Genomic DNA, 25,483 nt, shown 5'->3' on the forward strand with positions numbered 1-25,483 from the left:
CCCCTTCCCCAGTGTCACCCGTGCTCTCCTCTTCTCGCCTTCCCCAGTGTCACCCGTGCTCTCCTCTTCTCCCCTTCCCCAGTGTCATCCGAGCTCTCCTCTTCTCCCCTTCCCCAGTGTCACCCGTGCTCTCCTCTTCTCCCCTTCCCCAGTGTCACCCGTGCTCTCCTCTTCTCCCCTTCCCCAGTGTCACCCGTGCTCTCCTCTTCTCCCCTTCCCCAGTGTTACTATATGCGCTCTTCTCTCCCCTCTGACCTCCCCTTCCCCAGTGTCACCCCATGCTCTCCTCTTACCGTCCCGGCATCACCTAGCACTCTCCTCTCACCTCCCCTTTCCCATTTTCATCCCGGACTCTTTGTCTCCCAGTTTCACCCGGGACCTTTCTCTCACCTCCCTTTTCCCAGTGTCACCGTGCTCTCCTCATCCCCCCTTCCCCAGTGTTACCCCATGATCTTCTCTCACCTCCCGAGCATCACCTAGCACTCTCCTCTCCCAGTGTCACCACACTCTCCCCTTTCCAGTTTCACCCTGGACTTCTCTCACCTCCCCTTTCCCAGTGTCACCCGTGCTCTCCTCTTCTCCCCTTCCCCAGTGTCACCCGTGCTCTCCTCTTCTCCCCTTCCCCAGTGTCACCCATGCTCTCCTCTTCTCCCCTTCCCCAGTGTCACCCATGCTCTCCTCTTCTCCCCTTCCCCAGTGTCACCCGTGCTCTCCTCTTCTCCCTTTTCCCCAGTGTCACCCGTGCTCTCCTCTTCTCCCCTTCCCCAGTGTCACCCATGCTCTCCTCTTCTCCCCTTCCCCAGTGTCACCCATGCTCTCCTCTTCTCCCCTTCCCCAGTGTCACCCATGCTCTCCTCTTCTCCCCTTCCCCAGTGTCACCCATGCTCTCCTCTTCTCCCCTTCCCCAGTGTCCCCCGTGCTCTCCTCTTCTCCCCTTCCCCAGTGTCCCCCGTGCTCTCCTCTTCTCCCCTTCCCCAGTGTCCCCCGTGCTCTCCTCTTCTCCCCTTCCCCAGTGTCACCCGTGCTCTCCTCTTCTCCCCTTCCCCAGTGTCACCCGTGCTCTCCTCTTCTCCCCTTCCCCAGTGTATCCCGTGATCTCCTCTTCTCCCCTTCCCCAGTGTCACCCGTGCTCTCCTCTTCTCCCCTTCCCCAGTGTCACCCGAGCTCTCCTCTTCTCCCCTTCCCCAGTGTCACCCGTGCTCTCCTCTTCTCCCCTTCCCCAGTGTCATCCGAGCTCTCCTCTTCTCCCCTTCCCCAGTGTCACCCGTGCTCTCCTCTTCTCCCCTTCCCCAGTGTCACCCGTGCTCTCCTCTTCTCCCCTTCCCCAGTGTCACCCGTGCTCTCCTCTTCTCCCCTTCCCCAGTGTTACTATATGCGCTCTTCTCTCCCCTCTGACCTCCCCTTCCCCAGTGTCACCCCATGCTCTCCTCTTACCGTCCCGGCATCACCTAGCACTCTCCTCTCACCTCCCCTTTCCCATTTTCATCCCGGACTCTTTGTCTCCCAGTTTCACCCGGGACCTTTCTCTCACCTCCCTTTTCCCAGTGTCACCGTGCTCTCCTCATCCCCCCTTCCCCAGTGTTACCCCATGATCTTCTCTCACCTCCCGAGCATCACCTAGCACTCTCCTCTCCCAGTGTCACCACACTCTCCCCTTTCCAGTTTCACCCTGGACTTCTCTCACCTCCCCTTTCCCAGTGTCACCCGTGCTCTCCTCTTCTCCCCTTCCCCAGTGTCACCCGTGCTCTCCTCTTCTCCCCTTCCCCAGTGTCACCCATGCTCTCCTCTTCTCCCCTTCCCCAGTGTCACCCATGCTCTCCTCTTCTCCCCTTCCCCAGTGTCACCCGTGCTCTCCTCTTCTCCCTTTTCCCCAGTGTCACCCGTGCTCTCCTCTTCTCCCCTTCCCCAGTGTCACCCATGCTCTCCTCTTCTCCCCTTCCCCAGTGTCACCCATGCTCTCCTCTTCTCCCCTTCCCCAGTGTCACCCATGCTCTCCTCTTCTCCCCTTCCCCAGTGTCACCCGTGCTCTCCTCTTCTCCCTTTTCCCCAGTGTCACCCGTGCTCTCCTCTTCTCCCCTTCCCCAGTGTCACCCATGCTCTCCTCTTCTCCCCTTCCCCAGTGTCACCCATGCTCTCCTCTTCTCCCCTTCCCCAGTGTCACCCATGCTCTCCTCTTCTCCCCTTCCCCAGTGTCACCCATGCTCTCCTCTTCTCCCCTTCCCCAGTGTCACCCGTGCTCTCCTCACCTCCCCTTTCCCAGTGTCACCCATGCTCTCCTCATCTCCCCTTCCCCAGTGTTACCCTGTGCCCTCTTCTCACTTCCTCTCTCTTTCCCGTTTCCTCCTGGATTCCATCTCCTTGTGTCATCATACTTTACCCCCTACCCTTTCCAGTTTCACCCTGGACCTCTCTCTCACCTTCTCTTCCCCAGTGTCACCCCACGCTCTCCTCTCACCTCACCTTCCCCAGTGTCACCCCATACACTCACCTCCCCTCCCCCTCCTCTGTCTCCCCATGCTCTCCTCTCCTCTCACCTCACCTCCCCTTGCCCAGTGTCACCCCACACACTCACCTCCCCTCCCCCTCCTCTGTGTCTCCCCACGCTCTCCTCTCACCCCCCCTCCCCTTCCCCAGTGTCACCCCACACACTCACCTCCCCTCCCCCTCCTCTGTGTCTCCCCACGCTCTCCTCTCACCCCCCCTCCCCTTCCCCAGTGTCACCCCACACACTCACCTCCCCTCCCCCTCCTCTGTGTCTCCCCACGCTCTCCTCTCACCTCCCCCTCCTCTGTCTCCCCATGCTCTCCCCTCACCTGCTCCTGGGTGGCACTCTGTGTAAAAACTTTGTCCATCTCAAAGCTCATAGATTTCCCTTTATGTGTCACATGGAGGATCCCGTCGTCATCTGGGTCAAAAGTAACCACGTTCTGTGCACCTGGGCCTGTACCATCTTCATCTGTGATTGGTCGAACACGAGTGAGGACTCGAATGTTTCCTGTAATAAGAGGTTATACAGCCACAGATTCAAAATATGTTGTTGAGGGAAAATGTACAGCATGTTCACCCCACAGAGTACATTGGGAACAATATTTATGGAGAAGTCTGTCCCCTGTCTCAAACACATGAGTGAATATTAGATTTTTAAATATATTGAGCTCTGGAAGCAGTTTTTTTTTTATAACAGACCAGCTAAGGATAACTCGGTAAACCTACTCATAAGTCGAAGCTCGTATTTTTACATTATTTTTATTACTTTTTATTTCTGAACATAATAAAGAAATAAAAGTTTTAAATATAATGAATTTAAAGTGACGACACACAGATGGCATTTCTCTCACCTCGCAGGCGCACTAACTGGTTGTGACACTCCTTGCGCAGGTGAAGTTCTCGTCTGTATTTGGAGAGGAGTTCGTTGTTGGCATCCTGAACGCTTTTTATGCCCTTGGAAAACTGAAAAACACATTGTCATATATAGACACTTTACCCAGGAGCTCCAACAACCCTTCCCAACTCTTGTACCTGGGAGTTCTAACACCCCCTCTCTCTTACCCCTTGTACCTGGAAGCTCCTACACCCCCTCTCTCTCACCCCTGTACCTGGGAGCTCCTACACCCCCTCTCTCTCACCCCTGTACCTGGGAGCTCCTACACCCCCTCTCTCTCACCCCTGTACCTGGGAGCTCCTACACCCCCTCTCTCTTACCCCTTGTACCTGGAAGCTCCTACACCCCCTCTCTCTCACCCCTGTACCTGGGAGCTCCTACACCCCCTCTCTCTCACCCCTGTACCTGGGAGTTCCTACACCCCCTCTCTCTTACCCCTGTACCTGGAAGCTCCTACACCCCCACTCTCTTACCACTTGTACCTGGGAGCTCCTACACCCCCTCTCTCTTACCCCGTGTACCTGGGAGCTCCTACACCCCTCTCTCTTACCCCTTGTACCTGGGAGCTCCTACACCCCTCTCGCTTACCCCTTGTACCTGGGAGCTCCTACACCCCTCTCGCTTACCCCTTGTACCTGGGAGCTCCTACACCCCTCTCGCTTACCCCTTGTACCTGGGAGCTCCTACACCCCTCTCTCTTACCCCTTGTACCTGGGAGCTCCTACACCCCCTCTCTTACCCCTTGTACCTGGGAGCTCCTACACCCCTCTCTCTTACCCCTTGTACCTGGAAGCTCCTACACCCCCTCTCTCTTACCCCTTGTACCTGGAAGCTCCTACACCCCCTCTCTTACCCCTTGTACCTGGGAGCTCCTACACCCCTCTCTCTCACCCCTTGTACCTGGGAGCTCCTACACCCCTCTCGCTTACCCCTTGTACCTGGGAGTTCCTACACCCCCTCTCTCCTACCCCTGTACCTGTGAGTTCCTACACCCCCTATCTCCTACCCCTGTACCTGGGAGTTCCTACACCCCCTCTCTCCTACCCCTGTACCTGGGAGCTCCTACACCCCCTCTCTCCTACCCCTGTACCTGTGAGTTCCTACACCCCCTATCTCCTACCCCTGTACCTGGGAGTTCCTACACCCCCTCTCTCACCCCTGTACCTAGGAGCTCCTACACCCCCTCTCTCTTACCCCTTGTACCTGGAATTTCCTACACCTCCTCTCTCTCTCACCCCTGTACCTGGGAGCTCCTACACCCCCTCTCTCTCATCCCTGTACCTGGAAGCTTTTACACCCCCTCTCTCTCACCCCTGTACCTGGGAGCTCCTACACCCCCTCTCTCTCACCCCTTGTACCTGGGAGCTCCTACACCCCCTCTCTTACCCCTTTACCTTGGAGCTCCTACACCCCCTCTCTTACCCCTTTACCTTGGAGCTCCTACACCCCTCTCTCTTACCCCTTGTACCTGGGAGCTCCTACACCCCCTCTCTTACCCCTTGTACCTGGGAGCTCCTACACCCCCTCTCTCTTACCCCCTTGTACCTGGGAGCTCCTACACCCCCTCTCTCACCCCTGTACCTAGGAGCTCCTACACCCCCTCTCTCTTACCCCCTTGTACCTGGGAGCTCCTACACCCCCTCTCTCTCTTACCCCTTGTACCTGGGAGTTCCTACACCCCCTCTCTCTCACCCCTGTACCTGGAAGCTCTTACACCCCCTCTCTCTCACACCTGTACCTGGGAGCTCCTACACCCCCTCTCTCTCACCCCTTGTACCTGGGAGTTCCTACACCCCCTCTCTCTCTTACCCATGTACCTGGAAGCTCTTACACCCCCTCTCTCACTCCTGTACCTGGAAGCTCCTACACCCCCTCTCTCTCTCATCCCTGTACCTGGAAGCTCTTACACCCCCTCTCTCTCTCACCCCTGTACCTGGGAGCTCCTACACCCCCTCTCTCTCACCCCTGTACCTGGGAGCTCCTACACCCTCTCTCTCTTACCCCTTGTACCTGGCAGCTCCTACACCCCCTCTCTCACTCCTGTACCTGGGCCCTCCAACACCCCCCCCCCCACACACTAAACTACGCATTGTCATTTACAGTCTCTATATGCGGGAGCTTTAACATCCTCTCCCCCACTTCAGACTTGGCTACTTACCTCATCTCGGGCCTCTTTCATGGCTTGGCTGAGCAGGCCAGGGAAGTCCCGCACTTGTCTCTTCAGACTGTTGTAGTCCTGGGTGAGAGTGCGCAGGGCTGGCTGTAGAACAAGGAGATTCCTACGCACACCTGACAATTGGGAGACAAGAGGAGGGGGATAAGTGTCAGTCACCGGTGGGGTGGTAGACATACGGTGGTAGAACAGCCAATCTGACACATTTTGTGGAAAGGGGTAAAGAAAGGACATGGGCTGTTATTTGCACTGCTGATGAGCCAAATTATTGATTATCCAGACTGAAAGTTAGATTCAGATCTTTATTCTCCTGTAAAATATGAATTTAGGTCCCCTCCCACCCATAGGTTAAGATAACCAGAGCAGCCCATCAAAGGACCAATAGGAATGCTTGAAAATTGAAAATGGGCCAGTAACAAAGGATTACTAAGGTTCGCCTGCCCCTGACAGTGACTCGAGCTGGGCATCGCCGCTTAGTGAAGGATTGGCTCGGGCGGCTCGGCTGCTCTAGTCCTGCAAAGGGAACTGCGTTCCTGCTGTGAAAAAAGTGCAGGAACTCCGTTCCCACGCGTTCCCGCAGGACTTGAGCCCTGGGCTGTACCCTCCCTTTCCCCTACCTGATTAGAAGCATCTTATAATTGGACAAACTAGTGCATTCAAAATAATTTGGCACTCTGCTCTGCCCAGGCCAATTCAGCTTCAGTGAACACTACCTAATGGTGGAGCATGCGGGCCCACAGCTGAGGAGCACACATATATGCTACAAAGAAAATTGTCTCCAACAACAGATAACAGGAAAGTATCCTCCCACCCCGTCTCTAAGCGGAGGACGTCATGTGCGCTCCAAGTTCGACAGATGATCAGCAGGTAGGAAAAGCTCCCATCCCACACCAGTTTAGAATTCCCAGAGTGAGGCGTCCACAACATTCAATGCCGGCTGCTGTACCCGCAGATGTCTGATTGGTTGTTTGTGATGGGCAGTCCAGACATTTTCCCAAAATAATCCAGTAACTGAAAATTGTAACAGGATGTAGGTGACCCAGAGAGCCCAAATCACTCTCATCCACGCACAGACTTACCATCCAGGCTGTGGTGTACGGCTTTCATTTCCACCTGTGCTCGGTCATAGGCCTCCGCCACTGCCTGCGCCTTCTCCTCCTGGAGAACCTGGAACTCCTGTACCATCTCTGCCTGGACCCGCTCCAACTCTGCCGTATACAGCGCCACCTGCAGAAGAGATAGCATCAATACAGGTAACCCATCACTACCTGCAGGAAACAGTGTTTAAATTTAGAGGACACAGCGCCACCTGTAGGGGAGTGTCAGTACTAGGGACATGGCACCAAATGCAGGAAAGAGTAAGTACAGAGGATACAGCACCATCTGCAGGAGAGTGTCAGTACATGGGACACAGTGTCTCCTGCAGAAGAGAAAGTATCAATACAGGTAACCCATCACCATCTGCAGGAAACAGTGTTTAAATTTAGAGGACACAGCGCCACCTGTAGGGGGGTGTCAATACTGGGGAAATAGCACCAAATGCAGGAAAGTGTAAGTACAGAGGACACAGCACCACCCGCAGGAGAGTGTCAGTACATGGGACACAGTGTCTCTTGCAGGAGAGAAAGTTTTAATATAGGGGGCACAACAATATTTTCCGAAAAGAGAGTAGAGGGGATACAGTGTCATCTGCAGGAAAGAGTGCCAATACAGGGGATACAGTGCCACCTGCAGGAAAAAGAGTCAGTACAGGGGACACAGTGCCACCTGCAGGAAAGAGAGCATCAGTACGGGTCACAACACCACCTCCAGGGAAAATTTTTAGTACAGGGGACACAGTGTCACCAAAGAGTGTCAGTACAGGGGCCAAAGCACCATCTGCAGGACATAGTGCGTCAGTACTGGGGACACAATGCCACCTGCAGGAGAGAGGTCAGTACAGGAGAAGCATAAGCATCTGCACAGTACAGGGTTTAGGAGGGTGCCAGTGCTGCATACTCAGGGATTGGTTATGTTGTTCACTAAACACATGATGCTGACCTGCGCTCGCAGTTTGGCTGCCTCCTGCTGTTCGTGTTGTAGTTGTTTCTTCATCTCGTGCAGTGTCCGGTTATGTCTGTCCAGCTGCTCCTGGAGGTACAACGTCTGCTCCTCCGCCTGGCTGAGCGCAGCCTTCATCTTCCCCGACTCCACCTCCACCGTCTGTACCACATACTGCAGAGACATAGGGGGGGACATATGAGACACGGCTGTATTAAGAATGCTGGACCATGGCCCCTCATCGAAATCTTCTCCATTCCCACAATTTGCCGCCAATCTGTCTGTCTACCTTTATCTGAGGCTGTTGCTGGTATTCTCGTAGCCTGCGATTCAGGCGTTCCTCCTCCTCCACCCTCTCACGTACTGAGTCCCTCACTCGAAGCTCCACCTCTGCCAATCGCTCCGCCTTCTGCTGGACCTCTCTCTGCAGAGCGCAGATCAGCGCCTTGCGCTCGCTCTCTTCCTGCACCATCCGCTGCAGACGTTCCTCCAGAGCTGCAACTTCCTGCAATGCCGAAAAGACAACCAGTCAGTCATTATCTCCCAAACCACAGGGGACCCACCAGACTGTCCGCCAACTCTATACACCCCTCTCTGCACACAGAGATCACCAGTGAGGTTATTATCTCAACCCTGTCCTCAAGTACCCCCGACAGGCCATGTTTTGGGAATTTCTCTTAGATGAAATAGCTGTCGGAAATACCAAGCCATTGACTGATTTAAAAGCACCTGTGCAAGATCTGAATAAAGAATGATGAGCGCAAACTAAAAATCTAAAAGTGAATATAAAGACCAGTATCGGTCCAGGCGCAGCGAAGTCGACTCCACAGGATAGCCACAAGGTGTATCAGGAGCAAATGTAGAAATAAAAAGCTCTCATGGTGAAGTATGCAAGCACTTAAAATTTAATAAAGGTAAAAATAAGGTTAGACGTGACCGGAAGTGACGTGACACCCTGACCGTCCACCGGAAGTGCCGCTGTTTGGCGTTTTATTCGTTTTTTTCAATGTAAGCACATTTTTACCTTTATTAAATTTTAAGTGCTTGCATACTTCACCATGAGAGCTTTTTATTTCTACATTTGCTCCTGATACACCTTGTGGCTATCCTGTGGAGTCGACTTCGCTGCGCCTGGACCGATACTGGTATTGGATACAGAGAACGCCCCTCGACTCTATCTCAGCACTGGGAAGATTCCGTGCAACACGAGTTACCCACTGTTTGGATTCTGTTCCAGTTTTGGGAGGATTTCGTTGATACGCATGACCTAGTGTCTGGAGGTAAGCGCTCTGTGAGCCCAAGCTAAGCAAAGAGCTATCAAGATTGTCCACATTGATGCCCGAAGTGCAGAAGTTTTGTTTATCACTGGCACACCAGATTGATTTATCCAAACTTTGATTTATATATTTGGACTTTTATTTTTGGATTTATTATCAGTTTTGGGTTATTTCACTAATTTTGAATTCACTGCATATCTTTATTGATTGTTATCAGTCCCCTATGGACTGTCTTTATATTCACTTTTAGATTTTTAGTTTGCGCTCATCATTCTTTATTCAGACCTTTATTTGTTGTTAGCACATTTTAGATTTGAGCAGCATTTTGTTTTTCACTGGTCACTTTTAATCTTCACTGTTGGCTAGCGCTTTAGTCACCCACTTGTTTATTCCACCTGTGCAAGATAAAGCAACACCTGCAAACATGGCCTGTTGGGGGTACTTGAGGACCGGGTTGAGAACCACTGCACTAGACCATCCACATGTAGAGCACCCTCTACTGGGCCATCCACACGTAGAGCACCCTCCACACGTAGAGCACCCTCTACTGGGCCATCCACACGTAGAGCACCCTCTACTGGGCCATCCACACGTAGAGCACCCTCTACTGGGCCATCCACACGTAGAGCACCCTCTACTGGACCATCCACACGTAGAGCACCCTCTACTGGACCATCCACACGTAGAGCACCCTCTACTGGACCATCCACACGTAGAGCACCCTTTACTGGACCATCCACACGTAGAGCACCCTTTACTGGATCATCCACAGGTAGAGCACCCTCTACTGGGCCATCCACACGTAGAGCACCCTCTACTGGACCATCCACACGTACTGCGGTGGTCATCAACCCTGTCCTCAGGGCCCACTAACAGGCCAGGTTTTATGTATTACCTTGGGGAGATGCAGACTAGAATACTGCAATCACTGAGCAGTAAATTATATCACCTGTGATGTATTTCAGTTATCTTGCAAACCTGGCCTGTTAGTGGGCCCTGAGGACTGGGTTGATGACCACTGCTCTACTGGCCAATCCACACACTAAGTGCCTTATAGGCTAATGAGATTTTTGGTGCATATCAGCTGATCTGGGATCATGCCGGTGAACTAGTGCAGATCTGGTGATCTCACAAGTGATGCTGTTTTACCTGATTACTTGCACTGTCCAAACGATTCCGGAGCAGCTGCAGTTCTTGGCGCAGATGGCCATTCTCAGACACCAGAAGATCTCTATGTTTTTCCAGATCTGTCCCACCCTGAAAGAGACATGTGACATGAGGCATGGGGGTACACATGGGGGCCATCAGAGACACGGGTAAACATGGGGGCCATCAGAGACACGAGACACTGGGGTACACACAGTGTCATCTTAAAAGCATTATAGGCCCCTGGGCAATACAGTGCACTGGGGCCCTGTCTACACAATCACGCACGAGAATTTACTGACAAAAATCATAAAATTTACTGGCAGAACCACGTCTTTTACTGCCAGTGCAAAAAAAGTACCTAAAATTACAGTTTTCAGTGCCGAACAATGCAAATGTCAGTATTTAAACTATAAACATATACAGTAGCTAGTGCTATTAGCAATGTGTTTAAGTTAAACAAAAGTAAAAAAAAGAAAAAAAAATGTCTTCATTGACATGAAGGTCAGGTTACTATAACCCAGCCAGCACAGAGTTTCCCCTTACATCAGAGTCTGCAGGATTCCCCCTTACAGTGAAAGGGAACTCTTATGTAAAGGGGAACGCTGCAGATCATGATCTAAGGAGGGAAATCTGATGTGGAGGGGGGCTCTGGTGACCAGAGACCACCTTTATATAAGAGTCCATTGCTTTCTCTTTCCCACTTACATCAGGGTCCGCAGACTGAGTTCCCCCTTGCATTGTAAGGGGGAATCCTGCAGACTCTGATGTAAAGGGGAACTCTGATGTGGGGGGCACTCTGGTGACCAGAGACCACCTTCCATAGAGTAAATACACTAAGGTAAGGGGGGGTCACTAATATAGGAGGGGGGACCTTTATATCAGTGCCCCCTTACATTTTTGCATTCACTCCCCCCTTACATCAGCAACCCCCCGCACTCGTGGAGGATTGGATTTTCTCTGTGATTTCCGCAAACTGGGCATGGGCAGTTCTAACCTGGGTACACACGGGGGGCCATCAGAGACATGAGACACTGGGGCCATCAGAGAAGTGACATGATACATTGAGCTCAGACATCGAGCTCTTTACTGCCACCTCTGGCTACTATGTGCATGTGCACCCCTTGTGTGAGCTGCCTGTACTGTTAAATATAGTGTGATCAGCTGCAGCTCCTCTGTCTCAGCAACCTGTAATTTTTGTGGAAACAATAGCTGTAACTCGGTAGCAAGACCTCCTTTACAAGTAGGGGCTGTGAAGGAAAGGGAGGGGGGCTGTTTGTATACAGGGAGGGGCCAGAGCTTTGTGTTTACAGATTTCTGTATGTGGGTGCGGACATATATACAGGTGTGAGGGGGGGGTTGACATATATACAGGTGTGAGGGGGGCTGACATATATACAGGTGTGAGGGGGGCTGACATATATACAGGTGTGAGGGGGGCTGACATATCTACAGGTGTGAGGGGGGCTGACATATATACAGGTGTGAGGGGGGCTGACATATCTACAGGTGTGAGGGGGGCTGACATATCTACAGGTGTGAGGGGGGCTGACATATCTACAGGTGTGAAGGGGGCTGACATACAGTTGTGCCCATAAGTTTACATACCCTGGCAGAATTTATGATTTCTTGGCCATTTTTCAGAGACTATGAATGATAACACAAAAACATTTCTTTCACTCATGGCTAGTGCTTGGGTGAAGCCACTTATTATCAATCAACTGTGTTTACTCTTTTAAAATCAGAATGGCAACATAAACTACCCAAATGACCCTGATCAAAAGTTTTGGCCTGATAACAACATGTACAAGTTGACACAAAGGGGTTTGAATGGCTATTAAAGGCTATTAAAGGTAACCATCCTCACCTTTGATGTGGTTGCTTGCAATTAGTGTGTGTGTATAAAAGGTCTGGATTCTGAGTCATGCAAAACCAAAGCAAAAGAATTGTCAAAGGATCTGCGGGAAAGGGTAGTTGAATTGTATAACACAAGGGAAAGGGATATAAAAAGATACCCAATGAATTAAGAATTCCAATCAGCAGTGTTCAAACTCTAATCAAGAATTGGAAAATGAGGGGTTCTGTTGAAACCAAACCACGGTCAGGTAGACCAACTAAAATTTCTGCCACAACTGCCAGGAAAATTGTTTGAGATGCAAAGAAAAACCCACAAATAACTTCAGATGAAATACATGACTCTGAAAACATATTGGGCCGGATTCAGAAACAACTTACGACGGCGTATCTCCAGATACGCCGTCGTAAGTCTGAGTGTGAGGCGTCGTATCTTGCCGCCTGATTCAAAGATTCAGTTACGCCTCACTTTTGCCAAGATACGAGCGACGCAAGTCTCCTACGCCGTCGTATCTTGGGGTGCATATTTACGCTGGCCGCTAGGGGCGCTTCCGTATATTTCCGCGTCGAATATGCAAATGAGGTAGATACGCCGATTCAGAAACGTACTTGCGCCCGTCGGATTTAGCTACGTCGTTTACGTAAGGCCGGTCCGGCGTAACTTTAACCGTCATAAAGCAGGGGTAAGTCATGTTAGGTATGGACGTCGGAAACGTCGGAACAGCGTTGTATTTTACGTCGTTTGCGTAAGTCGTCCGTGAATGGGGAGGGGCGTAGGTTACGTTCACGTCGCCTAAACATTGACCCGGCGTATCTTAGGGAGAAAATTTGACGTGATACTGAGCATGCGCTGTTCGTAAAGCGCGTCATTTACGTGGGGTCACGAATCATTTACATACAACACGCCCACTACCAGCCTAGTTTGAATTAGGCAGGCTTTACGCCGGCCCATTTACACTACTTCGCCGTAACTTAGAGTGCAAATTCTTTCTAAATACGGGACCTGCCGCTCTAAGTTAAGGCGGCGTAGTGTATCTGAGATACGATACGCCCGCCTAAAGATAGGCGATTCTTTCTGAATCTGGCCCGTGGTGTGGCTGTTTAAAGATGCACAATAAGGAGGCACTTGAAGAAAGATGGATGGTCGAGTCGCCAGAAGAAATCCTAGAAATGCGGAAGCCGCAAAGTATCCCACTTACAATACGCCAAACAGCACAGAGAAAAGCCTCAAACCTTCTGGCACAAAGTCATTTGGAGTGACGACACCAAAATTGAGCTTTTTGGCCACAACCATAAACACTACATTTGGAGAAGAGTCAACAAGGCCTATGATGAAAGGTCCACCATCCCTACTGTGAATCATGGAGGTGGATCGTTGATGTTTTGGGGATGTGTGAGCTACAAAAGGCACTGGAAATTTGTTCAAAATTGATGGCAAGATGAATGCAGTATGTTATCAAAAAATACCGGAGGAACATTTGCATTCATCAGCCAGGAAGCTGTGCATGGCTTGGACATTCCAACATGACAATGATCCAAAACACAAGGCCAAGTCGATCTGTCATTGGCTACAGCAGAATAAAGTGAAGGTTCTGTAGTGGCCATCTCAGTCTCCTGACCTCAATATCATTGAGCCACTCTGGGGAGATATCAAAACGTGCCGTTCATGTAAGACAGCCCAAGAATTTACAGGAAATGGAGGATTTTTTGCCAAGAGGATTGGGCAGCGTTACCATCTGAGAAGATAAAGAGCCTCATCCACAAATACCACAAAAGACTTCAAGCTGTCATTGATGTTAAATAGGGCAATACACGGTATTAAGAACTGGGGTATGCAAGTCTTGATCAGGGTCATTTGGGTAGTTTCTGTTGCCATTAGGATTTAAAAAGAGTAAATGCAGTTTATTGATAATAAATGGCTTCAGCCAAACACTAACCATGAGCAGGGCCGATCCGCCCTATAGGCTCACTATGCAAGCCGCTTAGGGCCCCGCAAAGCTGCGGAGGGCCCCCCAAATTACTAGAGGCCCCGCCTGGTGAGAAGTCATTTTCAGCCCCTCACCCTGCTTCTCAGCTTGCTGGCTGCATGGGAGAAGAGGTAAGAAGTCAGCACCCCCTGCTTCTCAGTTTAATGTAAGATGTCATTTCCGACAGCAGAACACCCCCCGTCGGCAGTGACATAAGCCCCCCCCCCACCCCCCGGTTCTCAACTTTAATGTGACATGTCATTTTGCTTAGGGCCCCAGGGAGGTCAGGATCGGCACTGACCATGAGTCTAAGAAAATTTTGTTGTATCATTCATATTCTCTAAAAAATGGCCAAGAAATCATAAATTCTGCCAGGGTATGTAAACGTATGAGCACAACTGTATATACAGGATTGAGGGGGGGCCGAGTGCGTACAGGTGGGGTGGTCAGTGTGCGGATTCGGTGAGATGGCCCGTGGGCAGGCCCTGGGAAATATTGGTTGTCAGGCTTCAGGGGGGGCGGCAGACCTAAAGCTGTTTAACCACTTCCCCACCGAGCCATTGTAAAATGACGTCGTCGGGGACCTCTCGTCCTTCAGACTGGACGTCATATGACGTCCTGTCTTTACCGGACGCTAGGGGGCGCGCGCCCGCCGCATTCCTCGGGACCCGGTGCGCGTGCCCGGTGGCCGCGATGTCCGCCGGGCACCCGCGATTACCCGCAATCACGGCAGGACCATGGATCTGTGTGTGTAAACACACAGATCCATGTCCTGTCAGCGGTGAGGAGACTGATGTGTGTTCCAGTACAGAGGAACACACATCGATCTCCTCCCCTAGTCAGTCCCCCTCCCCCTAACAGTTAGAACACACTTTAGGAGACATATTTAACCCCTTCAGCGCCCCCTAGTGTTAACCCCTTCTCTGCCAGTCACATTTACACAGTAATCAGTGCAGTTTTATAAGACTAATCGCTGTGTAAATGTGAATGGCCCCAAAAATGTGTCAAAAGTGTCCGATATGTCCGCCGCAATGTCACGGTCACAATAAAAAAAAAAAATTTAAAAAAAATACAATCGCAGATCGCCGCCATTACTAGTAAAAAAAAAAAAAAAAAAAGCCATAATTCTATTCCCTATTTTTTAGACGCTAGGGGCCAGATTCACAAAGGTTAGCGGATCTTTAGATCCGTGTAACCTATGTGAATTAAGATCCGCCCTCGCAAGTTTGTGAGGAAAGTGTCAAATTCACAAAACACTTACCTCCAAACTTGCGACGGCGGATCCTAACTCCCCCAGCGGAATTCAAATTCCGCGGCTAGGGGAGTGTCATATTTAAATCAGGCGCGCTCCCGCGCCGATTTAAATATGCATGCGTCGTCCGGGGAATTTCCCGGCGTGCATTGCTCCCACTGACGTCAATAGGACGTCAGTGGTTGCGACGTGAGCGGGACTTGCGACGCGCGTGTTCGTGAATCGGCGTACGCAAACGACGTAGGGAATTTCAAAATCGACGCGGGAACGACGGCCATACTAAACAATACTTACCCCTGCTTTTAGCATGGGTAAGTATACGACGGGTACCGCGCTACGGAAACGACGTAAGAACACTGCGTCGGGTCCGCGTACGGTCGTGAATTTCGCGTATCTCGCTGATTTACATATTATTCAGTGTAAATCAGCGGGAACGCCCCCGGCGCCATTTTTAAATCAAAAAAAAGATCCGACAGTGTAACACAGTGTGACACTGTCGGATCTCAGCCCTATCTATGCGTATCTGATTCTATGAATCAGGTGCATAGATAGGACTAGAAAAAATGCGAGATACGATGGTGTATCTGAGATACACCGTCGTATCTCTTTTGTGAATCTGGCCCTAGAACTTTTGCGCAAACCGATCAAATACGCTTATTGCGTGTTTTTTTTTTTACCAAAAATATGTAGAATAAGTATCGGTCTAAACTGAGGAAAAAAAATATGATATTTATTAAATCAAAAAGTAAAAAATATTGTGTTTTTTTTCAAAATTGTCGCTCTTTTGTTTATAGCGCAAAAAATAAAAACACGTAGAGGTGATCAAATACCACCAAAAGAAAGCTCTATTTGTGGGGAATAAAAGGGTGACAATTTTGTTTGGGAGCCACGTCGCACGACCGTGCAATTGTCATTCAAAGTGCGACAGCGCTGAAAACTAAAAATTGGTCTGGGCAGGAAGGGGGTGAAAATGCCCTGTATGGAAGTGGTTAAGGGGCCCAAAAATTTCTGATGGCTGCCATGGGTACACATGGGGGCCATCAGAGACGTGAGACACTGGGGTACACCTGGTGGAGGGGGTCACCAGAGAGATGCGATATGAGAAATCTTTTGTACATATAAGAAGGTCATCAGGATACATGTTGGGGTTTATAGAGGATGGACAAAATCAAATGCACTTAAAGGGACAGAGCAGTTTTATTGTGCAGCATCATTAGTATGCGTGCGATTGTTATAAAACTTTACGGATTCTATTTAACAAACTTTACACATCCATAAAGAGGATAATTAGAGAGGAGAGCAGCCGACGCTCCTAAACCACGACATTTAATAGCGGAAGAGGTGGAGGAATCCAGTTTTATGGCCACTCAGTGTGGAGGTGGAGAAGGGATCGGGGGAGCTCTCTGGATCCACAATCACTGGATCTCCAGTGCGATACAATACAGAACTGAACGTATCGCAATGCGATCAGGTGACCCAAGAGCTAACAATCAGGGTCACTCATCACAAAGCATCTGGAGACTCAGGAGAAGAAATATCAGCAATGATAATCTGAATAATAACCAGGGAGCTGGAAAATTCCTGCTTGGTATAGGATTGTATGCACAATCTGCTAGAACAGGGGTCTCCAAACTGCGGCCCTGGGGCCAGATGTAGCCCTTTGCTTGCCTTTACCCGGCCCTTGGGGCAGTGGTGGTGCGTCCATAGGGACGCAGGAGCGCCGCCCCCTCTGGCTCGCTCACAGCCAGTAAAATATACAGATTCATACACTGTATGAATCTGTATATTTTCGCGCTGCCGCCCACTATTCAGCTGGCCGGAAGTTGAGCACCGGTCAGCTGAATAGCGGCAGCTGACTGGCTTTGTGGAAGTGCCTATCAGGGCCAGCGGCTGTAGTCGGCTGTAGTCGGCTTACTGAAGCTCATCCTCGGGACGTACCGGCCGTACGTCCGAGGATAAGACTGACAGGCGTCTCAGCCAATCAGGTAACCTGATTGGCTGAAGCGTCATCGAGGGCGGGACGAGGGACGTAGAAGCCATAAAGGTAAGTGCCAGGGGGGGGTACTGGGCACGGTGGCTACAAGTGGGGGCACAGTGGCTACAAGTGACGGCACAGTGGCAACAATTGGGGGCACAGTGGCGACAATTGGGGGCACAGTGGCGACAATTGGGGGCACAGTGGCGACAATTGGGGGCACAGTGGCTGTGTTTGATGGCATAGTGGTGACAATTGATGGCACAGTAGCTGCATTTGATGGTATGGCACAGTGGCTGTGTTTTGATGGCATGGCACGGTGGCCGCGTTTTGATGGCACGGTGGCTGCGTTTTGATGGCATGGCACAGTGGCTGCGTTTTGATGGCACAGTGGTTGAGTTTTGATGGCACAGTGACTGCATTTGATGGCATGGCACAGTGGTGACAATTGATAGGTACAATGAGGCTGCAATTGTTTTTTTTTTTTCCGTTTGCGCCCCCCCAAAAAATTTTGAGCACCAGCCGCCACTGCCTTGGGGCACTATTCCACCAACTGACACCATTAAAAGGGCACAATTCCTCCATTGACACCAACGATGGGGCACTAGTCCTCCCACTGACATCAAAGATATGGTATCGTTTACTCCCACAGGACACCTGGACATTTTGTATTCCCAATGGCCCTAGTCCGCCCCCCCCCCCCCCTAAAGTCTGAAGGACAGTAAACTGTCCCTTTGATTTAGCAAGTTTGGAGACCCCTATGCTAGAATGATACAATTAGTGAACGAAGGTCGGGACTCACCTGTTGAAGACCGGACATCTCCTCCAACTGTCGCTGCATCTGCAAAACAAACAGATGTTGTACAACTTCCATACACACTTCAGCGTGACAATGACACAACACAACCTGCCCGCTCTTACCTCCTGTACCTTCCTGCACATATCCACATGTTCCTTCTGCTTCTGCTCCAACTTCTCCTGCCACTCCTGCAGACCGGCCTGCAGCACTCTCTCTTCCCGCACCTCCTGCAGCTTGGCCTGCAGCACTCTCTCTTCCTGCACCTCCTGCAGCTTGGCCTGCAGCGCTTTCTCTTCCCGCACCTCCTGCAGCACTCTCTCCTCCTGCACCTTCTGAAACGCTCGCTCCTCCCGCTTCGCTCGATCCTCCTGCAGTCTCATATGCAGCGCTCTCCTCTCTTGGAGGGCTACTCGGCGGGGCAGACTGTCCTCTGGGAGGTGGTCAGACTTGGGTGAACTCCGCTCCTCTCTGGCTGGGGTTGGACGGAGGTCTTGACGAACTTTCAGACGTTGCAGGTGTATCTGCAGGTCAGTGGTGTCCCGTGGCTCTCCCTGTAGTTGTCTTCTTCCTTGGGACGCTCTCATTTCCTGCAGTCTTGTCAACAGCGGTCGGGGTGCTCCAGGCCCCTCTGGGGGTCTCTGCTGGGGTCCCTCTGTATCTGGGGGTTTGGGGACATCTTGTGGCAGGGTACCCACCATGGTCAGTGGGATGGTGATCTTACACGCCTTCCCTGATACCGCGCACCACCAGCAGCCTGAGGAGAGAAGAGAGCGCAGTTAGAGAAATTGTATCGTACATAGAAGGTGGGGGTAGGGTCCCCGGAAACTCTGAACCCCAATTACCCCCCCACAAAGCGGTAATCATAAGGCCATTTCAGTGCCAACTCCACCGAAATCCAGGGAAGTGTCAATCCAGCAAACGGAAGAGAATGACCCTCATTATATGTCAGGAATGTTTATAAAGTCTCTGCAGGACTAATCCGATCCCTGTGACCGGGAGGAGACATGGGGTGGAGTAATTCTAGTGATCGGTGAAGCATTTCAATACAGAAGTCTATCATAGGGAACATTATACAGAATTTATAGTGAAGTACAGAGAGTAATGTATAACTAACAAGAGTAACATATGGTATATTATAGAGTTTGTAGTGAAGTATATCGAGTATTAGGGGCAGATCCTCAAAGAAATTACGCCGGCGTATCTATTGATACGCCGCGTAATTTCAAATTTTGCGCGTCGTATCTTTGTTATGGTATCCACCAAACAAGATACAACGGCATCTGTGTTAGATCCGACAGGTGTGCGCCTTAGTACGCCGTCGGATCTAAGATGCAATTTTCCGGCGGCCGCTGGGTGGCGTTTCCGTCGTATTCCGCGTTGAGTATGCAAATTAGCTATTTCCGACGATCCACGAACGTACGAGCGTCCGTCGCATTCTTTTACGTCGTTTCCGTTCGGCTTTTTCCGGCGTATAGTTAAAGCTGCTATCTGGTGGCGTACTCAATGTTAAGTATGGCCGTCGTTCCCACGTAGAATTTTGAAAATTTTACGTCGTTTGCGTAAGTCGTCCGTGAATGGGGCTGGACGCCATTTACGTTGAAAACAATGACGTCCTTGCGACGTCATTTGGAGCAATGCACCCTGGGAGTTTTGACGGACGGGGCATGCGCAGTTCGTTCGGCACGGGGACGCGCTTCATTTAAATGAAACACGCCCCCTACTCGCCGCATTTGAATTCCGCGCCCTTACGCCGCGAGAGATACACTACGCCGCCGCAAATTCTTTCAGGATTCAAAGAATAGCAAAGTAAGTTACAGCGGCGTATCTCACATACGCTGCGCCCACGCAGATGTATGTGGATCTGCCCCTCAGAGTTTATGGAGTATTATAGAGGGGGTACAAAGCATTAAAGAGTTTATGGTGGAGTATATAGAGAATTTTAGAGTTTATAGCGGAGTTGAGTATTACAAAGTTTGTGGTAGAGTATATAGAGTATTATAAAATTAATAGCAAGGTACAGAATTTTTGTCGGATTATATAGAGTATTATAAAGTTCATAGCAGAGTACAAAGTATTATAGAGTTTTTTGGTGTAGTATATCGAGTATTATTGATTCTATAGTGGAGTATACAGAGTATTTTAGAGTTTTAGAGTATATAGAGTATTTTAAAGTTTATGGTGCAGTATATAAATTATTAGAATGTTTACAGTGGAGTTTATAGCGAATTATAGCATTTATAGCAGAGCACAGAGTATTAAAAAGTTTTGGGCAGAGTATATAGAGTATTATAGAGTTTATAGCAGGGTACAGAATTTTTGTCGGAGTATATAAAGTATTATAAAGTTTATAGCAGAGTACAAAGTATTATAGAGTTTTTTTGGTGTTATATAGATTTTATAGCGGAGTATACAGAGTATTTTAGAGTTGTATAGTATTTTTGGCAGAGTTTTTGGGGTATTTTAAAGTTTATGGCGGAGTATATAAATTATTAGAATGTTTACAGTAGAGTATATAGCGAATTATACAGTTTATAGCGGAGTTCAGCGTATTAAAAAGTTTTGGGCAGAGTATATAGAGTATTATAGAGTTTATAGCAGGGTACAGAACTTTTGGCAGGGTATATAGAGTATTATAAAGTATATAGCAGAGAACAAAGTATTATAGAGTTTTTGGTCTAGTATATAGAGTATTATAGAGTTTATGGTGGAGTATACAGAGTATTATAGAGTTTATAGTAGAGTATATAGAGTATTATAGAGTTTATGGCAGAACACAGAGTATTATTCAATTTATGGAGGAGAGTAATATAAAGTTTATAGTGGAGTCTATATAGAGTATTATAGTTTATAGTGGGGTATTTAGCGTATTATAGAGTTTATAGTGGAGCATATAAAGAAGTAAAGAGTTTATGGAAGAGTATTATACAGTTTATAATGGAGAACAGAATACTATAGAGTTTTTGACAGAATATATAGAGAATCACAAAATTTCGAGCAGATTATATAGAGAATTATAGAGTTTGCAGCAGAGTATATAGAATATTATAGCGTTTAGAGTGTAGTATAGAGTATATGGTGGAGTATATAGAGTTTATGGTGGAGTATATAGAGTATTATAGCGTTTATGGTGGAGTATATAGAGTATTATAGAGTTTATGGTGGAGTATTATAGAGTTTATGGTGGAGTATATAGAGTATTATAGCGTTTATGGTGGAGTATACAAAGTGTTATAGAGTTTATAGCAGAATACATAGACTTTACATCGCAGTATAGAGTATTTTAGCGTATATAGCTGAGTATTATAGGGTTTAAATCCGAGTATATAGAGTCTATAGCAGAGTACATGAAGTTTGTAGCGCAGTACAGAGTATCATAGTGTTTATGGCGGAGTATAGTAGGTATTATAAAGTTTATATCAGAGTATATCGAGTATTATAGAGTACAGAGGAGTATTATACAGTGTAAAGTAGAGTATGAAGAGAATTCTAGATTTTATAACGGAGTACAGGCAAGGTAGGTGGCGTAGAGATCACTGTACCCGTGGTGGGTTCTCCGGATCAGGGGGGGTAATCATTAACCAATTCTGGGATCAGCTGTGCCAAGGTCACCATACAGAAATCCAAGTCCAGTGACAAGCGGCATTAACCCGTCGTGTGCCAGAGTAGAAATTCCCCGCTTTGCCCCAAACCCCCTTTGCCCCCAGCCGGCCATTAACCCTTCGTCCTCTTCCTGACACTTTCCCAGCTCCCTTCTCGGCGCAAACCCAGTCCAAAACTTCAGAGACTCTGGAAGGGAAGGAGAGGAAGAGGAGGAGGGAGGCTGGAAGAGGACGCACACTGCCCCCCCTCTCCCAGCACTGCCCCCCCCTCTCCCAGCACTGCCCCCTCCCTCTCCCAGCATTGCCCCTCCTTCCCTCTCCACATCAGACCCAGACACTGACTCAGAGCCCCCCCCCCCCTCCACCAGATGTAAGGAGGGGAAACATGAAATGTTATATAAACTACAACAGTAATAATAATAATAACAACAACAATAATCTCACAATGTATCATTTTCCTTCCCCCTGGCCCCCCTCTGCCAGAACATTCATTATCTAGTAGAGTGCTCTGAGCTTAGCCTGGTCCTCCCTGGGGCCCCACACCTGACACGGTCCCTCGTCTCTCTCAGGGCCCCACACTTGGCACTGTCCCTTGTCTCTCTCAGGGCCCCACACCTGACACTGTCTCGGGGGCCCCACACCTGGCACTGTCCCTTGTCTCTCTCGGGGCCCCACACCTGGCACTGTCCCTTGTCTCTCTTGGGGCCCCACACCTGGCACTGTCAATTGTCTCTCTCAGGGCCCCACACCTAGCACTGTCCCTTGTCTCTCTCGTGGCCCCACAACTGGCACTGTCCCTGGTCTCTCTCGTGGCCCCACACCTGGCACTGTCCCTTGTCTCTCTTGGGGCCCCACACCTGGCACTGTCCCTTGTCTCTCTCGGGGCCCCACACCTGGCACTGTCCCTTGTCTCTCTTGGGGCCCCACACCTGGCACTGTCAATTGTCTCTCTCAGGGCCCCACACCTAGCACTGTCCCTGGTCTCTCTCGTGGCCCCACAACTGGCACTGTCCCTGGTCTCTCTCGTGGCCCCACACCTGGCACTGTCCCTGGTCTCTCTTGGGGCCCCACACCTGGCACTATCCCCTGCCCTCCTTGGGTCTCCACAGCTGGGATTGTCCCTGGTTCTTGTCTTCTTCTTGGCACTGACCCTAGTCCTGCCTGGGGCCCCACACCTGGCACTTCCTCCTGCCCTCCTTGGGGCCCCGTACTAAGGACTGTCACTGATTCTTTTTAAAGCCCAACGAGTGGCACTCTTCCCAGTCCTCCTTCGGGTGCCACACTTAGCACTGCCTCTGGTCTCTCGAGGAACCTCGCCTGGCACTGTCCCTGGTACTGCTTGGGTTCTCACACTGGGCACTGTCCTTTGCGGTCACACACACCTGGCACTGCCTCTGGTCTCTCGAGGCACCTCACCTGGCACTGTCTCTGGTCTCTCAAGGCACCTCACCTGGCACTGTCCCTGGTAATGCTTGGGTTCTCACACTGGGCACTGTCCTTTGCGGTCACACACACCTGGCACTGCCTCTGGTCTCTCGAGGCACCTCACCTGGCACTGTCTCTGGTACTTCTTGGGTTCTCACACTGGGCACTGTCCTTTGTCCTTCGCGGCAACACACACCTGGCACTGCCTCTGGTCTCTCGAGGCACCTCACCTGGCACGGTCTCTGGTACTCCTTGGGTTCTCACACTGGGCACTGTCCTTTGTCCTTCTCAGGGACCCATACCTGGCGCTGCGTCTGGTCCCTCCTGGAGCCCCACACCTGGCATTCTACCCAGTCTTCCTTTGGGTCCCAAACCTGGCACTGTCCCCTACAGCGTACCTGGCAGTAGCAGATAAGGGTCTGTGTGTCAGGCACATTGCAGCTGCTGTATGCGGTGTGTGTGTGAAGTAATGAAAGGAATGTGGTCAGACTGGATTGAACACCTGTAACCCCTCCCCCACTTGAGTATCACACTCACCGTGCGTTCTCAGGGAGTCTCTCATACATGGGGTCACTCGGAGGATCCAACAGCGGGAACAGCGCACAACCTGCGGAGACACAAATACTTATTACCAATATACAGAGGAAGTTTAAATACTCAACCCAGGCTCCTCCGCAGATCAGGATGGAGGTCCCTGTCTGCGGATCAAGGATGGCGGCGGAAACTTCTTTAGTCTTCATTTACAAAACAGGTTTGAGGCCAACAGGACTTTTAAAAAATAAATAAAAAAAAAAAGAGAGAGAGACACATTGGGTTATCGAAAACCCAAAATCATTAAAATGTAATTAGAAGTACAGCGCCAAAGTCAGATATATTGCAACCCCACTAGGAAGATTCATCCGCTGTTTGTGAAAATACCTATAGACCCAACAAATAACTCATAGTCCATCCAGGAGTGACCAACCCCCAGGGTTCTGAAGAAAACGGTTCTTGATGAAATAGGGAGTTCCACCGCGTTTCGACCAATATGGCTTCTTCAGGGGGAAAAATAAATCAGGGAATTGCAATCAAAAAAGGTTTCCTGTCGCTCATTCATCAAGAATGAATCAAACTACTGCACAGGTCTATAGATCACACGATCCACAGATCTATAGATCACATGGGCTGGATGTAATATCCCAATATCACTGGCCCGGATTCAGGTAGAATTGCCCATAATTTACGGAGGCGCAGGGCAACGTTTTTGCCCTGCCCCCCCGCAAATTTGCTCTGCTGCCCTTGATTCACGGAGCAGAAGCTCCGTGAATTGCGCAGGCGCGCCGGCAAAATGCCCGGCGCTAAAGAGCACGCAATTTAAATGATCCCGTAGGGGGCGGGAATCATTTAAATTAGGCGCGTTCCCGCGCCGATCGTAGCGTGCATGCTCCGTCGGGAAACTTTCCTGACGTGCTTTGCGGCAAATGACGACGCAAGGACGTCATTTGCTTCAAAGTGAACGTGAATGGCGTCCAGCGCCATTCACGATTCACTTACGCAAAGTACGTAAAATTCGAATTTCGCGATGCGGGAACGACGGGTATACGTAACATGGGCTGCCTTTGCTAATAGCAGGGGCAGCCTTGCGCGAAAACCGCCGTACGTAAACGACGTAAACTGCGTACGCAGGGCTCGCGCAACGTTGTGAATCGGTGTTAGTATGCAATTTGCATACTATACACTGAGCACAATGTGAACGCCACCTAGCGTCCACCGCAAGAATGCAGCCTAAGATTTGTGGGCATAAGAGCCTTATGCCGTGCAGATCTTAGGCTGCAGTCGGCGCAACGAGGTTCCTGAATCAGGAGCATTCATTACGCCGGGGCAAGTAAGCAATTGCGCTGTGTAACCTATGGTTACACAGGCGCAATTGCTTCTTGAATCCGGCCCACTATACCTATTCAGGAGGAATTCTCTACATCAACACCGGAGGAATTCTTTACATCAACACCGGAGGAATTCTTTACATCAACACCGGAGGAATTCTTTACATCAACACCGGAGGAATTCTTTACATCAACACCGGAGGAATTCTTTACATCAATACCGGAGGAATTCTTCACATCAGGGATATGCAATTAGCGGACCTCCAGCTGTTGCAAAATTAAAATTCCCATGAGGCAAAGCAGGACTCTGACAGCCACAAACATGACACCCAGAGGCAGAGGCATGATGGGACTTGTAGTTTTGCAACAGCTGGAGGTCCGCTAATTGCATAGGCCTGCTTTACATCAATACAGGAGGAATTCTTTTTTTTTTTTTTCTCACAAGAAAACAGGAGGAATTCTTTACATCAATACAGGAGGAATTTTCTACACCTATACAGAAATAATTCTGTACACCCATACAGGAGGAATTCTTTACACCTACAGCAGGGATGTCCAAACTGCGGCCCTGGGGCCGAATGCAGTCTTTTGCGTGCCTTAATGCGGCCCTTGAGACTATTCCATCCAACTCCAATGGGGCATAATTCTTGTTGCTGACAACAATGGGGCACTACTCCTCCAACTGACACCATCCATTCTTTCCATTGACACCAACAATGGGGCACTAGTCCT

At 49.9% G+C, this 25,483-nt stretch overlaps 1 protein-coding gene across 9 annotated transcripts in view; it reads right to left on the bottom strand.

The window, feature by feature from the left end:
- Positions 1–25,483, bottom strand: part of KIFC3 (kinesin family member C3) — a 54,531-nt gene that overhangs the window by 13,561 nt on the left and 15,487 nt on the right. For 3 of the 9 annotated variants that reach the window (XM_040329247.1, XM_040329249.1, XM_040329250.1), the window contains exons 2-11: positions 23,427–23,496; positions 17,988–18,619; positions 17,869–17,907; positions 10,022–10,129; positions 7,885–8,100; positions 7,596–7,769; positions 6,635–6,782; positions 5,541–5,671; positions 3,339–3,450; positions 2,814–2,995 (exon numbers count right to left, since the gene is read on the bottom strand). In XM_040329247.1, coding sequence (XP_040185181.1) covers positions 2,814–2,995; positions 3,339–3,450; positions 5,541–5,671; positions 6,635–6,782; positions 7,596–7,769; positions 7,885–8,100; positions 10,022–10,129; positions 17,869–17,907; positions 17,988–18,619; positions 23,427–23,496 — 1,812 coding nt within the window. The other 6 variants (XM_040329248.1, XM_040329254.1, XM_040329255.1 and 3 more) reach the window with 6 other exon arrangements.

This window comes from Rana temporaria, chromosome 11 (genome assembly GCF_905171775.1).
Source record: "Rana temporaria chromosome 11, aRanTem1.1, whole genome shotgun sequence".
NCBI classification, from domain to species: Eukaryota; Metazoa; Chordata; class Amphibia; order Anura; family Ranidae; genus Rana; species Rana temporaria.